Here is a 16,255-nt window from a genome sequence, read left to right on the forward strand (position 1 = left end):
TGGGTAAGCCGCGGATTGAATTTAAATCAATTAAAGTTGGGCTTTTTCTATCTACAGGCTTCAGTTTAGAGCACAACGGAAAAATCACAATTTTAGGCCGCTCCCAGATCAGTGAAGCCAACTGTTGTACACTATACTTGTTTAGTTTTTTCGTATTTTAAAAGCATCCAACCCTGACACTGGCTGAAGTTTGCTTTTTAATTATGGAGTATAGCCTCCCACACAGTCGTTTTTATGGGACTCGTATTGCCTCCCAAAAACGACTGTGTGGGAGGCAGTAAAATCTGTATTGTATCGAGTTGTATTAACAGTGGCTTTTTACTGACAGCATTTTATGCTTTTCAGACACAATCAACCGGGGGATACCAGAGGAATTGTGAATGCTGTTCCCAAGTTTAGCAAGTTTCACCACCAAGAAGTCTATTTGTAAACAAACTATTTGTTGTGCGTGGTAATGCGCTTTTGTCCATGGCGAAGGAATCAGTGACACTTCTAAACGAGACAAATGAACCCGCCCACCCCAGGTTGCGGCATCGATGAATACAGTAATTAATACATCAAACACCCTTAAACAGAAGGATTTCTTCAAGCGTAAAGTTCCCATAGTTCCTCAATTGAAAAGTAGTGAACTAAGGCCCGTAGCAAGGCTGAAACAACTGGGGGGGGGGGGGGGGGGTGGGGGGCGAGCAAAATGGTTAAACAAAACACTACTCTCCCCCCCCCCCCTCTCCCCGGCCCGTCGACCAAAAAACAGACAGATTAGGGAGTTAGGATGCAACAAGAACATCAAAAAAGCAGTAGATTTAGTAGGCAAATCAATAACTTTGCACCTGCATCACACTTTTTGGTACATTTCTTTGCTGTTTTTTTTACGCGAACTATCGCGTGAAATTTCCTAATTTCACGTTTGAAGGAGGACGTAAACAAACGATGACAATTTTTCGTTTCTTTTTTTGAATTTGGAATCGGGGAGTGAGAATGACTGCAGGAAAATTTTGCTCTTGAGAAGACATGTTTGTGTGGTTTTCGACAACGCGCGAACACTAAATTGTTATAAGCTAAGAGCATTCATATTGCGATCAATGAGCGGATGTCTTAAAAAACAAGTAAATTATTTCAACAGCTTTCACGGTTTGAGATTGGTTGATTTCGATCCGATTCACAAGGTAGGAGTGCCTTTGTTGCTGTTGTATATGAAAACAAACTGTTAGCAGGTAGTAAACAAATTATTGAGGGTTGTGAAAAGGCACTTGCAGCATCAGAGTTCATGACTGATTGATCAGTGCACATTAATTTGTTTTAATTATCATTTTTTGGCACTTTGCTTTTTAACTTTCAAAAATTCCGGGGGGGGGGCAAGCCCCCCTACCCCTCCCCCTGCTACGGGCCTGAAACTGTAGCATTACTGCGTTAGTATGTTAAAGAATTAAGAAATTTTTGTCCCCTGAAGGTCCGTGCACGTTTACAGTAAAAAAGGGTTAAAAGAGACGTTTCTCTGTCAAGATAGATCAGAAACGATAAAGAATGGGAAATAATAGACCAACATAAAATCCATGCAGGATGTCAAGGAATAGGCCGCTCAAATGTTGGAAATAATGAACATGCAGTGGACAGACTCGCGTTCGCTAACTACAGATTCAGAGCTTACCAATAATATAAGGAATGATTCCAGACTCTTTAACTTCGAATAATGAGTACTGAGTATATCGAGCGAGGTTGAGAAAAGCTCCTCATGGAATATATAACTACAATGTAATAGTCAGGCCCATTACTCGAATTATCCTCACACGGTAGGCATGCTATGCATTAAAAGCGCTACGAGCTATTTTCACTTGAAAGATGGCGCACGAGCGCCACGCGACCATTCGCCGAGTTCAGGGACTTCAATGACGACAATCGATTTTAAACGATTTTCATAATAACCGCATGTAAATATATTTTATCATGCTTTCACCTACGCCTCTGTGGTGGTTGTGCTTAGAGATTGTAAACTTCAGCCTCCCACTGTATCGGTCCCCGCTTCTACGACCTTCTACCTAAAATTCCGGAGTTTAGGCAACCGCGAATTTTGCAACAAACGCATTCTACAAATATAAAAAAAAAAATAGCCATAAACTTAGTCAGTTAGTATAATATATAAAAACCCCAATTTAGCCGGCTAAATTTGTTCAATATCACTATCAGACCCTCAATTTAGCCGTTAATTAACGGCTAAATTTGTTCCATATAATATATCAGACCCTCGATTTAGACGTAAATTAACGGCTAAATTTGTTCCATATAATATATCAGACCCTCGATTAATGCGTAAATCAACGGCTAAATTTGTTCCATATAATATATCAGACCCTCGATTTAGCCGTAAATCAACGGCTAAATTTGTTCCATATAATATATCAGACCCTCGATTTAGCCGTAAATTAACGGCTAAATTTGTTCCATATAATATATCAGACCCTCGATTTAGCCGTAAATTAACGGCTAAATTTGTTCCATATATATATATATCAGACCCTCGATTTAGCCGTAAATTAACGGCTAAATTAATTCCAAGTAGTAAACGGATAACATGACGTAACTCGGTGAAAGCTTGCTAGAGTTTACAAGGATCTCCTGAATCGTCTTCCATTGAGATAGGTTGGTAAAAAATTATGAGACAATTAGTTGTACCAATATTCCCTTCAGTTCCTAACCTAAATCTATAGTTTAACTCTGGCGTAGCCTGTACTGATGGGTATGTATTGCCCGTTTGGTCTTTAAAAAGTGGGTATGGACTTTTGCCACTTGATTTGTGTGGATAGTGTGTGCATTTTGAGAGGTACGATAAAGACCTCGATGAAAAGGGAAAAGAAAAGGAAAGTGACATTTTTTTTTCTTAGACTGACTTTTGCTGCCTTCGCCCGTAAAATCACCCACCAGTCCCCCCTCCCCTCCCTCGCACGTATACCGAACGCACACTAACGTCCGAACGTTAATCCTTCAGATTACTAACAACAATGAAACCGAAATCTATCTGTACTGATCTTTGCTACCTTCTTTGTGAACATAAATTTAAAAAAAATTTCGACTTAACTAGTATGCAAGGGAGAAGAGGACCCTGAGGATCTTGAAAGAGTTGATTTTTTTCTCAGCATTTTTATCAAGAATATTTAGATATTGTGTATATTGCTCCCACGAGTCTCCTATATACTCAGTGGTAGAGCATTCGAATTGGTAATCGGAAGGTCTTAGGTTCGACTGATAGAAGCACTGGGATTTCCTATCTCTGACTTGATGCCTGTGTCACCGACTAAATACGACAATCTCGTTGTGTTTTTCACCGTTGACTGTTCTCTCAACTATTTAAAGAAAGAAAATTCGGGAACTGTCACATAGCCACGCAGAATAAACATCAAACCAAATTGTCATTACGCTGGATAAATTTTATTGATTTGAGAAACCAAACGATGCATCCCTAATGGGCAAAAGCCGTGGCGTGGGCTTTGCTTGAATCAAATCGATCTTTTTTTTTCCTGCTTTAGAGAAGAAAGTGTCCTCACTGCTTAGAGCGTTACAAATCTTCAACTTCTCTCTCACAGCGACTTCACAGATCGAAAGACGCAAAAATGGAAACCTAACAAATTGTTTCAATTGTTCAGACTTATTTACCCGCTTTATTTGGTTCGGTTGTTTAATAAGGCGCTTGGCAAACACATTGAAACTGATTAGAAAGCATTTTTCCGCTTCCCACTAGCGCGCGTTCATGGGTGACCTCAGTCTTTTGTTCGTACTAAATCAAGGCTTGTGCCAAACACGATAAACTGAACGTCATCAATAATTTGAATACAAAGCATGTGACGAAATCTAATTAAATAGAAAACATGTTTCGATGCTTACTGAACGTGCACTTTTAATTTATCAATCAATATTAGCCAGCTATTTGCCGACTTCGAGAATCAGTCAGTGGAGTACAGCATCGAGTATACTCCTGAATTTCTGAAACTAAGGAAAAATGCCAGTGAATGGGAATTATGAATCTTTGCACTGTTTTTCTGATTTGGTCTCTTCCGTGGCTTCACTGGTGCTCAAACGTATTATTTCGTTGGTTTCGGATGATTTTACTGAACGTTGCATTGATGATATGCACCGACAGGAGCTCCTGTAGGGATTACCCTGAGCTTTATAACTAAAGGTGGTCTGTCTGTCTGTCTGTCTTGAGTCAGTGGGACAAATTGGTAAGTCGCAGATTGAATTTCAGTGAATTAGGTAAAGTTGTCTAACGTTGGTTGGTCTGTCCCTCTCTTCAGACTTCAGTTTAGAGCACAAGAAAAATCACAATTTTAGGCCGCTCCCAGATCAGTGAAGCAAACTATTGTGCAATAAACATGCTTTTTAATAAACAAAGAGGCCCGCTGCCAGTATGTTTCTATTTTGTTCCCAAGTACACCTATATGTGTCCCCAATTAGCTTACTATAGCTAGAACGACAAGACACGTTAATAAAGTGTATGTTGTTATGTTGTTACGTAGTATGTTATGTTATGTTTTGTTATGTTATGTTATGTTATGTTATGTTATGTTATGTTATGTTATGTTATGTTATGTTATGTTATGTTATGTTATGTTATGTTATGTTATGTTATGTTATGTTATGTTATGTTATGTTATGTTATGTTATGTTATGTTATGTTGTGTCATGCCATGTCTCCCTTCCCCTTTCTCGCGCCTGTCACGCAGGCTATTCAAATCGCTAAATTCGCCGTCTTCCAATCACCCTGTGATCACACAGCAACCATGTACATGTTGAGTCTCAGGAGGATAAAAAGCTTTGTTTTTACACGGCAAGCCTCGCACTGAATTCGCCTTTGACCGACTGCTTGCCGCGCGAACTCAACAAAGCAGTTTTTGTTCCCCTGAGAACCCAACATGGCCGTCGAATGATAGAGGTCTCAGTTGGAGTTTTTGTTTGGGTTGTTAAATTTTGGCGCGAGCCACCCGTCAGTATTTCCTATTGTCAGGTCTAATATTGTCAAACATGGCTCGTGCCAAACAATACAGAACCACAATATCAAAAATTTCAACGGAAGTGGCGAAATCTAATAAAAAGCATGTTTCGGTGCTTAGTGAAGCATTTTATCCATCAATATTAGCCAGCTATTTCGGCCGACCGTCAGAGAATCAATCAGTGGAGTACAGCATCGAGTATACTGTACTCCTGAAGTTCTAAACTAAGGAAAAATGCCAGTGAAAATTGCGATTCTTTACACTGTTTTCCTGTTTTGGTGTCTTCTGTGGCTTCACTGGTGCTCAAACTTAATATTTCGCTGGGTTCGGAGGATTTTTACGGGACGTCGTATTGACCATATGCCAGTACAAGAGGTTGGACAAATGGGTAAGCCGCAGATTGAATTTGAATCAGTTAAAGTTGTCTAACGTTACCATTACTTGGTCTGTCCCTCTCTGTAGGCTTATTTAGAGCACAAGAAAAATCACAATTTTGGGCCGCTCCAAGATCAGTGAAGCCAACTATTGAACACTAGACTTGCTCAGTTCTTTTTGTATTTTAAAAGCAGCCAACCCTGACACTGGCTGAATATTCCTCAGTCTTAATTACGTATTGTATCGAGTTGTTTTTTATGCCTTTCAGACATAAACAGCTGGGGGATACCAGAGGAATTGTGAATGCTGTTCCCAAGTTGAGCAAGTTTTACCAACAAGAAGTCTTTTTAAAGAAACTATTTGTTGTGCATGGTAGTGCGTGGCTAGGGGAATCAGTGACATAGTAAACGAGACAAATGAACCCATCCACGCCTGGTTGCGGCATCAATGAATACAGCAATTAATACATCAAAGAACTTGAACAGAAAGATTTTTTCAAGCGTAAAGTTCCCATGTTTGGCTCCTGAAGATCCGTGCACATTTACAGTAAAAAAGGTTAAAAGAGACATTTCTCCGGCTGTCAAGATGGATCAGAAAGGATACAGAATGGGAAATAATAGACCAACAAAAAATTCATGCAGGATGTCAAGGAATAGGCCGCTCAGATGTTGGAAATAATGAACATGTAATAGTGAGACAGACTAGCGATCACTAACTACAGATTCACGGAGGTTATCAATTATGTAAGGAATAATCCCAGACTAGTTAACTTCGAATAATGAGTACTGAGTATATCGAGCGAGGTCGAGAAAAGCTCCTCATGGAATATATAACTCGAATTATCCTCAGTGAATGTATATTCACGGTAGGCATGCTGGTCGTTAAAAGCACTCAGCTATTTTCACTTGAAAGATGGCGCGCGAGCCCCGCACGACCATTTGTAGAGTTCATTATGACGACAATTCAATGACGACAATGGATTTCAAACGATTGCTCATAATGGCCATGTGTAAATATATTTTATCATGCTTCCACCTACGCCTCTGTGGCTGTAAACGTCAACTTCCCACTGTACCGGTCCCCGCTTCTACGACCTTCTACCCAAAATTCCAATGTAGTGAACGGATAACATGATGTAACTCGGTAAAAGCTTAATAGAGTTTACTAGGATCCCCTGAAACGTCTTACCATTGGGATAGGCTGGTAAGGATTTACTGGAGACAATAAGTTGTACCAATATTTCCTTCCCAACCTAACTCTATAGTTTAACTCTAGCGTAGCCTGGGCTAGTGGCTATGTATTGCCAGTTTGGTCTTAAAAAAGGGGGTATGGACTTTTGCCACTTAGTTTGTGTGAATAGTGTGTGCATTTTGAGAGGTATGATAAAGATCTGGATGAAAAAAGAAAAGAAAAGGAATATGACATATATATTTTTTCTTAGACTGACTCTTGCTGAAAGTGTAAGGTCACCTTCGCCCGTAAAATCACCCAGCAGTCCCCCATCCCCTTCCTCGCACGTATACCGAACGCACACTAACGTCCTAACGTTACATGATCAGTCCTTCAGATTACTAACAACAATGAAACCGAAATCTATCTGTGCTAATCTTTGCTACCTTCTTTATGAACATAAATTTGAAAAAAAAAGTCCGACTTTACTACTATGCATCGCAGCATCGCACTGAATTTTTTCTACTGAAGGAAGAAGAGGACCCTGAGGATCTTAAAATAGTTGATTTTTTCTCAGCATTTCTATCAAGAATAGCTAAATACAGTGTATATTGGTATAATGGCATATACTCTAGCTCCCACGATACGAGTCTCCTATATACTCAGTGGTATAGAGCATCCGAACTGGTAATCGCAAGGTTTTAGGTTTGACTGGCTGAGAAGTACTCGGATTTTACATGTCTGACTTGATGCCTGTGTCACCGAGTAAATACAACAATCTCGCTGCATGTTTTTCACCGCTGACCGTTCACTCAACTATTTAAAAAAAATAGGGAACTGCCACAAAGCCAAGCAGAATAAACATCAAACCGAATCGTCATTATGCTGAATAAATTTTATTGATTTGAGAAACCAAACGGGCCGATGCATCCCTGATGGACAAAAGCCGTGGCGTGGGCTTTGTTTGAATCGAATCGATCTTTCCTTTTCTGTTTCAGATGCGAAAGTGTCATCACGGCCAAGAGCATTACAAATCTTCTACTTCTCTTTTGCAGATCGAAAGACGCAAAAATGGAAACCTTACAAATTGTTTCAATTGTTCAGACTTATTTACCCGCTTTATTTGGTTCGGTTGTTTATTAAGTCGCGTGGCAAACACGTTGAAACTGATTAGAAAGCATTTTTCCGCTTCCCACTCGCGTGCGTTCGTATTCTAAATCAAGGCTCGTGCCAAACACGATGAAGAACGTCATCCCTGATTCGAATACAAAGCATGTGACGAAATCTAATAGAAAACATGTTTCGATGCTTACTGAACTGCACTTTTAATTTATGTCTTTCTCTCTCCGCCCAAACCAAACCCATAAATTCTGTTCTTGCCTGAGCTCTGTTTACTGGACAACAAAAGCAGCTTCTCACGTCGAGTAATAAAAACGAATGGCAAGCACATGGCTTGACTATTCAAGTGATTTGCGTAAAACCTAGGAGGGGGTGGACATAATGGCCATTGCCACCTCCCCCAGACCCAGTCCCCCTGACTATCTCAATAAACTTCGGTCAAAGAGAGAAGCCATAAAAATTCTATTTGCTAGCAAATATTTTATTTATCAATCAATATTAGCCAGCTATTTGCCGACTTCGAGAATCAGTCAGTGGAGTACAGCATCGAGTATACTCCTGAATTTCTGAAACTAAGGAAAAATGCCAGTGAATGGGAATTATGAATCTTTGCACTGTTTTCCTGATATGGTCTCTTCCGTGGCTTCACTGGTGCTCAAACGTATTATTTCGTTGGTTTCGGATGATTTTACTGAACGTCGTGTATGCCACTACAGGAGCTCCTGTAGGGACTACCCTGAGCTTTATAACTAACTAAAGGTGTCTGTCTGTCTGTCTGTCTGTCTTGAGTCAGTGGGACAGGACAAATTGGTAAGTCACAGATTGAATTTGAATTAGTTAAAGTTGTCTAACGTTGGTTGATCTGTCCCTCTCTTCAGACTTCAGTTTAGAGCACAAGAAAAATCACAAGTTTAGGCCGCTCCCAGATCCAGTATGTTTCTATTTTGTTCCTAAGTACACCATGTGTCCCCAATTAGCTTACTATAGCTAGAACGACAAGACACGTTTTAACGTTATTAAAATAAAGTGTATGTTGTTACTTAGTATATGTTATGTTATGTTATGTTATGTTATGTTATGTTATGTTATGTTATGTTATGTTATGTTATGTTATGTTATGTCATGTCATGTCATGTTATGTCGTGTTATGTTATGTTATGTTATGTTATGTTATGTTATGTTATGTTATGTTATGTTATGTTATGTTATGTTATGTTATGTTATGTTAAAGGTTCGCAGTAAGTCAATCCTAATTACACATGCAGCAAGTGACCCGAGTTGTTAATTGGCAAGTGTCAGTAAACTTGAGATGATTGCCAAACAGTATCATTTCGCCGTTTTAAACTGCCATTGGAGTTAAATTAGCAGTTGTAGCCAAGAGCCGCATTTCATCCAAGCTTCTCTGTAGATAGGCTGCAAAGTGGCCGGGATTGGTCTCGGGGTTGCTGTTTACGGTGGACACACCAAGAATGATTTTGTTCTTCTGAGGATTATAACAGACTCCGTAACCATCAGGGACTGCGGGACCAAACGACACGAACAGCTCGTGGTTTGAAGAAACCTGAAGAAGAACGAGGAACAATATTAACCGGACGATACAATGATCTTCGAACTATATAGATAGAACAGACAAAGAAACTGTTAAATCCGGTTTCCCTAAAACTCTCCATCGATTTGCCGGGCATCCTTCGACCATCTTAGAATATTTCCGTCTCTTGGAATATTTCAATACCTTCAGCACGCAATCGGAAAACTTCACCAGTGGAGGCCTACGGATTTTTCTCGCGATCAGTCTTTGTGCCTCTTCCAAGGCATGAGAAAGATCCTGTCCCAAGACAATCCAAAACTGACTAAGGAGAGTAAAGTATTTCACTCACCAGGGGCAGACAACATTCGAATGCAAACATTGGAGTGAGCGTTTCTGGGCATGGGAGGTATTTTCCAAACGTGATAGCTCTTGGTGCACACTAGCCCAATTTGTTTTATAAGGTTCTGAACGTTTTACCTTTAAAACTTGAAATCAAATTTCTGACAGTGAACATTTTGCAGGTAAAATGGCTTTCTGCTGTTTTGAGAAAACTTTATGCCAGACATTTATTTTAGTTATACAGCAGTTAAACCATGACCGAGGAAAACCCGAAACCAGCGTGACAGTAAACGAGGGCCGTTCTTAAATTTGCGCGATCGTAGGCTATTAGGCAACAAGGCTCAACCTAGGACGGCTGGTGTGCTCACCTGGCTCGTTGATAGTTTATAGTGTAAGGCGTACTGATACGAGCTTTCCATGAAAAGCTCGTGAAGGTTCATACGAGACTCTAAGGCTGCTAACTTCATTCCTAACAAATGTCTGTCAAACGCCTGGTCATTCACCGCCTGGGAATATAAGAGCAACAGTAGCAACAACGTCAATTTACAATGCAATCAAAGTTTAAACTTCGAAGGCCGGTTATTTCAATGACATTTAGACCGGGTTCAGTGAAGCCGTTTTCCAGACCAAGTTTAAGCCGATAAAATGTTTAAACATCGTTTTTACACCCGTTGCTTCGATTAACCGACTTTAAGCTCAGACATTGACTCAAACGTTCTGAAACCTTGTCTGACTAAGATTTTCTGTTTAAACTGTGTGCCGTAAGGTGGTTTGCACCTAATTTCGTCTGAAAGTCATGTTACTTTTGTCACCGTTTGCTTTTTCGGGGTACTAGTGTACATGTAACTATACAAGACTGTCATCAAGTTTCGATCTACCCACCCAAAAACCTGTCACTTTGTGAGTAAAATAAACCTAGTTTTTATCACCCGTAGCACCGACATAGACATCAAGAATATTCAGTCGTGTGACGCAGACCTTCTGTGGCAACCCTGAATTTTGAAATCATTACAGCTGCGTAATGTGCGGTTTTCTCCAGACTGCCATAAACCTTAAGCTTCGCTTTAAGCTTTACCAACAGGCCAATCATAGCCGAAATAAATCATATACGCAATTACTGCGGAAGGTAGAACTTACAGGGGCCACGTCACCTAATTTTTGTTGTCAATTTGAAAAACCAGAACATCCAACCAATATTCATTGTATCGGGGGAAACGTTAAAATAATGGTGCAATCTTGTTGACAATTACTTTACTAGTACACAGAAACTGGAATTGATTTTATTTGGCATGAGCTTCCTTAACTACTTTTAAATTACAAAGACTAACAAAACCAGTAGCGAGGAAAAAATAGGAAAGGTACTTCTTCACACATTTTTTCCGACAAAATTCCCGTGACAATGACACTTCTTTAAAATAGAAGCAAAAAACGCGAATTACAAAAAAAATACAAAACAAAACAAAAACTGAAAAACCAAACAAACAAACAAAAGCAACAGGTGCCGGCGTGGAAAATGTGCACACTGGAATAACAAAGTTTTAATCCGCTGCTGCAATATATATAAAGCAGGATATATCGGCCAAACGCAGATAGCAAACAGATTTTGATCAGAAATCACAGTCGTCAGTTACCTCCTGGGTGTATTTTTTGTGTGCTGCTATAGCTTTCTTCATCAAGTCCAGCTTCTCGGCATTCTGAAAATACAACAGAAGTTTTGAACGATCCTGTCAGTCCGCCCTAAAAAAAATTCCGTTTGCACCACATTTTTTCTCTCTCTCTCTCTCTCTCTTTTAGTTGATGTTTGTTTGTTCATTGCTATGGTTTGGTTAATTTTGAAAAATGATGCACGCTGACACGTGTCAAACCACTTAATAATTTAGGCAAGCCTGTAATTTGTACATGGCAACGTCGGTCCTGCGAATTAGATTGTATGACCATCTGCAATGACACATTAATAATCGGCCTCGTTTATTCCCCCTTTGACGCCGCTTAGACATTTTAGCCGTTCCCCTCAGCGAGATTCGGCTCTTTGAATAGTTTGAGGCCATGGTCTTAAGACCAAAGGATAAAAAATCGACCTAATTTAAGTCTAATTAAAATGGAAATATAAGATTTTCCAATCTTTAACTCTTGCATGTGATACATCAGTGCAAAAACGAACCTCAGAAACTATTGAAACTCACAGTTTTCTTGGCCGACACCATGGCTTTGACAAATTCAGAAGAAGCAATGGAGGCAGAGCGAAAGGTGTCCGTTCTTCCGAGGAGAAACTCCCGAGTGGAACCAGTCTCATCAGTAGGAGGATTGTGATTTTGAAGTCTGTTGTCAGAGAATGAAACAGAACGTGATAAAATCAGTGTGAGGCGCGATTCACAGGGTGCAGTTAGTGGTTAGCGCGTCAGACTCGATCGGAAGGTCGGTGCGAGGCTACACGGTCTGTACAATTCTGCGGAGTTGTTTCATCAAACAAGAAACTTCACCCTGTATTGTGTCTTCCTACATACAACGGAGTATAAAAAAGTAATTACCAACAAACCGTTTGATAAACTTAGTAAAATGCTTCCCACTGGCGTGCACTAGCATATCATCTAAGGAGAAATTGTCATGCTTTTGCCTTGGATCTAAGCTCTCATAGTAAGGAAAACTACCGGGGTCATTGTGTGCATTTGATTAACCTATGGCCCGAAGTTTGATCACACGCCTGCCATCCTCCTTTTATGCATTTATACTGTCGGTTATCAAATTAGTCTTTGAGTTTCTAAAAGCAACGTCTTAACAGGGTTCTTGATTAAATAAAAACGGCCATTTAGAATTTTCACAAGGTGTGGTGTACTTTGCTGTACGTTCCATGTCTGATTGAGGCTTTGTAAAGCTGTTTTAAAAAACCAGTTGAAGTTTGATTCACTCAGAAGTGCATACTTAAAGTTTGTGAAACACACTCGCAAGCCCCAAGTCAAGAATTAAAACAAACACAAAACAGCAAAGTACAAGGTCATGTCAACATTTTAGGCTGTGGCTTCAATAACCCAATTTACAGTTGTGTGCTTAGTAACTTGGTCTTGGATTGGAAGCGAGGGTTGGGGTTACGTTATTTTGATGTAAACTTCACTGCTTTTCATATGTAGATCGTGCTGCTCTTATGCTAACTAGTTTGCATTTACACATGATAAGTGTGATGTTTGTATCAAAACAAAGTCACCGGCAGTCTCGTTTCCAGCCAAAGGCAAGGTCACTAAGCACACAACTGTAAAATGGGCCTTAACAAGAAACAGCCCCTGCCTGGCGCGTCGCCTGGCTATCGGGCCTCCAGGAAATAGATGACCTGACAATACCTGTAAAATGTCAGTTGAAATGCCATTTGTATCCAAGCGTCTGGGCTCATCTTTTATTGTTTGATAAAAGTTTTTTCATACCCTTCATAGACAAAACACCGTAGGTCTGTGTCACTAATCATTCTGGGTAAAAAAAAAATAGAAAGGTATCAAACGACTACACTGAAAACTTAAATATGCGGTAAAACTGAAGGACGTGTTCAAGGCTTACTAGGGTTTCTATTGGCTAATAACTGACATTGGTAAGGAACTGTTTTTCAGAGGTTTTCTGGAAGAACTGAAAATAGTTGGATTCCAGCTCTATCTCTTTCAAGAATTGACACCTTGTACAAGACTTGAACAACCGAAAGTAACCACAGCACTTTACTGTAATCATTACTTTGAAAAATTTTTATTTATTAATTTCCGGGAGCAAGAGGGGTCCCCTCTTTCGTGAAGCTATACCGTCTACAAAATGGCATTAATGGGCCGATATATCATAATAGATCTAGGACCGTTACACCATGTTCGACGGGAAAAGTAACTCTTTCCCAACCAACTAAATACAAAGAGATCAGTCTTTGCGAATCAATTCAAGACATATTTCCACATTTCCACATTTCCACACTTCCACAGTTGGTAACTTAAGTATTCAAGGCATATTTCCACATTTCCACATTTCCACACTTCCACAGTTGGTAACTTAAGGATTCAAGACATATTTCCACATTTTCACATTTCCACATTTCCACACTTCCACAGTTGTAACTTAAGTATTCAAGACATATTTCTACATTTCCACACTTCCACAGTTGGTAACTTAAGTATTCGAGACATATTTCCATATTTCCACACTTCCACAGTTGGCAACTGAAGTATTCCTTTCCATATTTCCACACTTCCACATTTGGAACGTAATATTTTCATGCATAAATTTGCTCTGCAGCGCCTTAATTATGAATTATTCCAGAGGTACGCACAATTTTCCAAATCCCCCTCCACCGCTCCTCAATTTTTTTTTCACATGTCATGATTCCATGATTAAATTTTCTTTATCGTCAGGATGGTGAGGTTATGCTGTGAGTATAAGCGTGATATGAAATGGCAACTACGTCGTAAAATTACTTGCTGCTTCGTTGGTTTCACTGAAGTGGTTTGATTCCTTCATTCATTAAGCAAACAAGCTAGCGGCACTAGCACTTTTTGCCACTGTGGGCCACATCATTTTTTAAAGCCTAAAACGTACAATACTTACAGCACTTTACAATGTAAGAAGAAGAGGAGCATTCATTATATATATCTTAAGAAATATTTTCCAGATCATTGTTTTTGAGCACCATTAAGTACACGCTTACTCAGTATAAATATACGAATAAACAATCAAAGCGTACATGACTAGATCTACATCGCCAACAGGCAAGGGCAAAAAACCCCTTGGCACTGTAAATTAATATAACTGTAGATACTTAAGCTTTCCTAAAGGCATAAGGGATATAACGGTTTACCGTTACAAACATCGTCTGTCTTTCCTTCCAGCAAAGACAGAAATAAACTCATTTATGTCTATTACCTTTTGATTGTGAATATGGATTACGGATAGCGAGGATAAAGTAACCTCGCATCAGATATAGCACTCCGAAGTGGCGTCTTAAGCCTCTTCATGCCGCTTAAACTCCGCCCTGCAGCACACATAGACGCAGCCTATGCGAGAAGCGTCTTGAAAGACTGCTACAGCAATTCCAGGGTACAGTTCTGGGATAAAAAAGTCCAGCGTTTTCACCGGCCAAGGTCTCGGGAATGCCATCTTCAACCAACAGCCCCTTATGGCGCCACCTAGTCACTTCTCATTTGAATTCATCAACGGACATATGCATCAGCAGTTATAGACGTCTTCCACACCATTTTCCGTCAGGTCTTGAAGATTTCCTGATATTTTAATTTTAACCACGCTTCTCTGTGGAAACCGACATTCGGGTGTGAAAAAGCACACTCCGTTGCTTTATAAAAATTATTCAAAGACACAAGCTGAAATAAGTGACTTGAATTGATTAAAATTGCGTTTTCTATCAAATTATTATGTTTTATTTATTTGCTTTTTATTCATTTTATTTTATTTTCGAAATTTTCAGGTACGCACCAAGGTACGCACGTGCGTACAGGTAGCTACGCCACTGTTTTGGTGTTTCTAAACGTCTCTAAACGCATGCTGGGAAAGGGAAAACCCCCATCTTAAACATGTATGCATGACGGACCCTTTAGCAAAGATTTGACAACGGAAATTAAAGGGACACAGTCACCTGGTGCACATGCGCATTAGATACCATTTCTTAGCTGATTTGCATATCACACTTTATCCACAAGTCTCGCGCTGAGAAGCGCAATCTTTGAAAAATCTAAACAGACCTTGCCGAGTCGAAGTGTTTGCCAGTCAAAATTATTATAGTGATTATAGACCTATATAATGTCATATTAGAACACTCATTTTCTTGCTACCATGGAAAATTTACTGATGGACTTGTCCAGGGAAAGCCAAACGTCAACGAATACCTCTGAAGTCGAAGAATCATTTAATTGTTTACTCCGGTCGTGTGAAAAATGATCTTAGCTGTTTCTACGTTTCACAGTGTTTGCATAAGAAGCAAATTGAGTTCAAATATTAGCGAATCGCCTGAACTGCAGTGTAGCGAAACGACTTTGTAGCGAAACTACCGGTAAGCTTTATTTCTGCTTTCAATCATATATTTTGCGCTTATTATAATTTCGTTTCTACAACTTCTCCGTTATCTAAATTTAGGAACTAAACCCATGTCATTACAAGAACGCTTGCTCGGCCCGTAGAAAACAAGGTTCTAATAGAGGTTTTCCTTGTCGAGGAGATAATCGACTGTGTACCGAAGCTTGTTATCGTCTGAGCTCCAAACCAAGCAGCTATGACGCGAAGTTCGAATCGTTTACGAAGATTCGAATTCCCTCCGGACGAAGCTTTCGCCAGGTTGCGAAAATGCGATTTTCCAAATATATATAATGGAGATTTGTTCTCCAGTGTTTTTGATTGATTTCTCTCGTTATATTGGTCAACGCAGGCGATTTCTTCCGCCCGGCTTCTTCACGTTTCCCACCTCTTCTTTTCATGTTCTGTTGGAGACGCAATCCATACTGCTTTCAATCAAATATGATAAAATAATACCATAGGATGAGCAAAAGCATACTCAGAAACAGGTTTCTAGTAAAAGATTGAAAATCCAATAAAACACTGGGAAGATTGAAGCGGATTTCTAGATGTATTCGACGCGTACTTTTGATTTCGGGTTGAGGTGGACGTTTTTCAAAATTGACAAAACTAGTGATCAGGTCAGCGCGGTCACAAAGGTGTCTGTGTCCCTTGTACTACTGAACACAAAACGACGGTCCCTTGCATCAGACATTCAGTT

At 39.7% G+C, this 16,255-nt stretch overlaps 2 protein-coding genes across 2 annotated transcripts in view; both read right to left on the reverse strand.

Moving 5' to 3' along the window:
- The window catches only part of LOC146478983 (TNF receptor-associated factor 2-like), a 255,231-nt gene that overhangs the window by 114,323 nt on the left and 124,653 nt on the right, over positions 1–16,255 (reverse strand). The gene's annotated exons all lie outside the window — the stretch shown is intronic.
- Positions 8,986–12,971, reverse strand: LOC146478993 (carnitine O-acetyltransferase-like). The gene is made up of 5 exons (XM_085111108.1): positions 12,846–12,971; positions 11,697–11,832; positions 11,145–11,207; positions 9,882–10,019; positions 8,986–9,207 (listed from the first exon to the last, which is right to left on the reverse strand). The coding sequence occupies exons 1-5, from the start codon at positions 12,893–12,895 to the stop codon at positions 8,986–8,988; spliced, it is 609 nt and encodes a 202-aa protein (XP_084967234.1). The 5' UTR covers positions 12,896–12,971.

Source organism: Pavona decussata, unplaced genomic scaffold (assembly GCF_977016875.1).
Source record: "Pavona decussata unplaced genomic scaffold, jaPavDecu1.1 SCAFFOLD_61, whole genome shotgun sequence".
In the NCBI taxonomy this organism is placed as follows: Eukaryota; Metazoa; Cnidaria; class Anthozoa; order Scleractinia; family Agariciidae; genus Pavona; species Pavona decussata.

Bases quoted from the DNA above. Each gene is read 5' to 3' on its own strand.
- LOC146478993 (XM_085111108.1), bottom strand. From the start codon at position 12,895: ATGAGCCCAGACGCTTGGATACAAATGGCATTTCAACTGACATTTTAC. The intron at 11,208-11,696 runs GTGAGTTTCAAT...TTGTATTTTCAG, and splicing joins TGGTGTCGGCCAAGAAAACT to AATGCCGAGAAGCTGGACTT. The intron at 9,208-9,881 runs GTGAGCACACCA...GTTCTTCTTCAG, and splicing joins ATAAACTATCAACGAGCCAG to GTTTCTTCAAACCACGAGCT.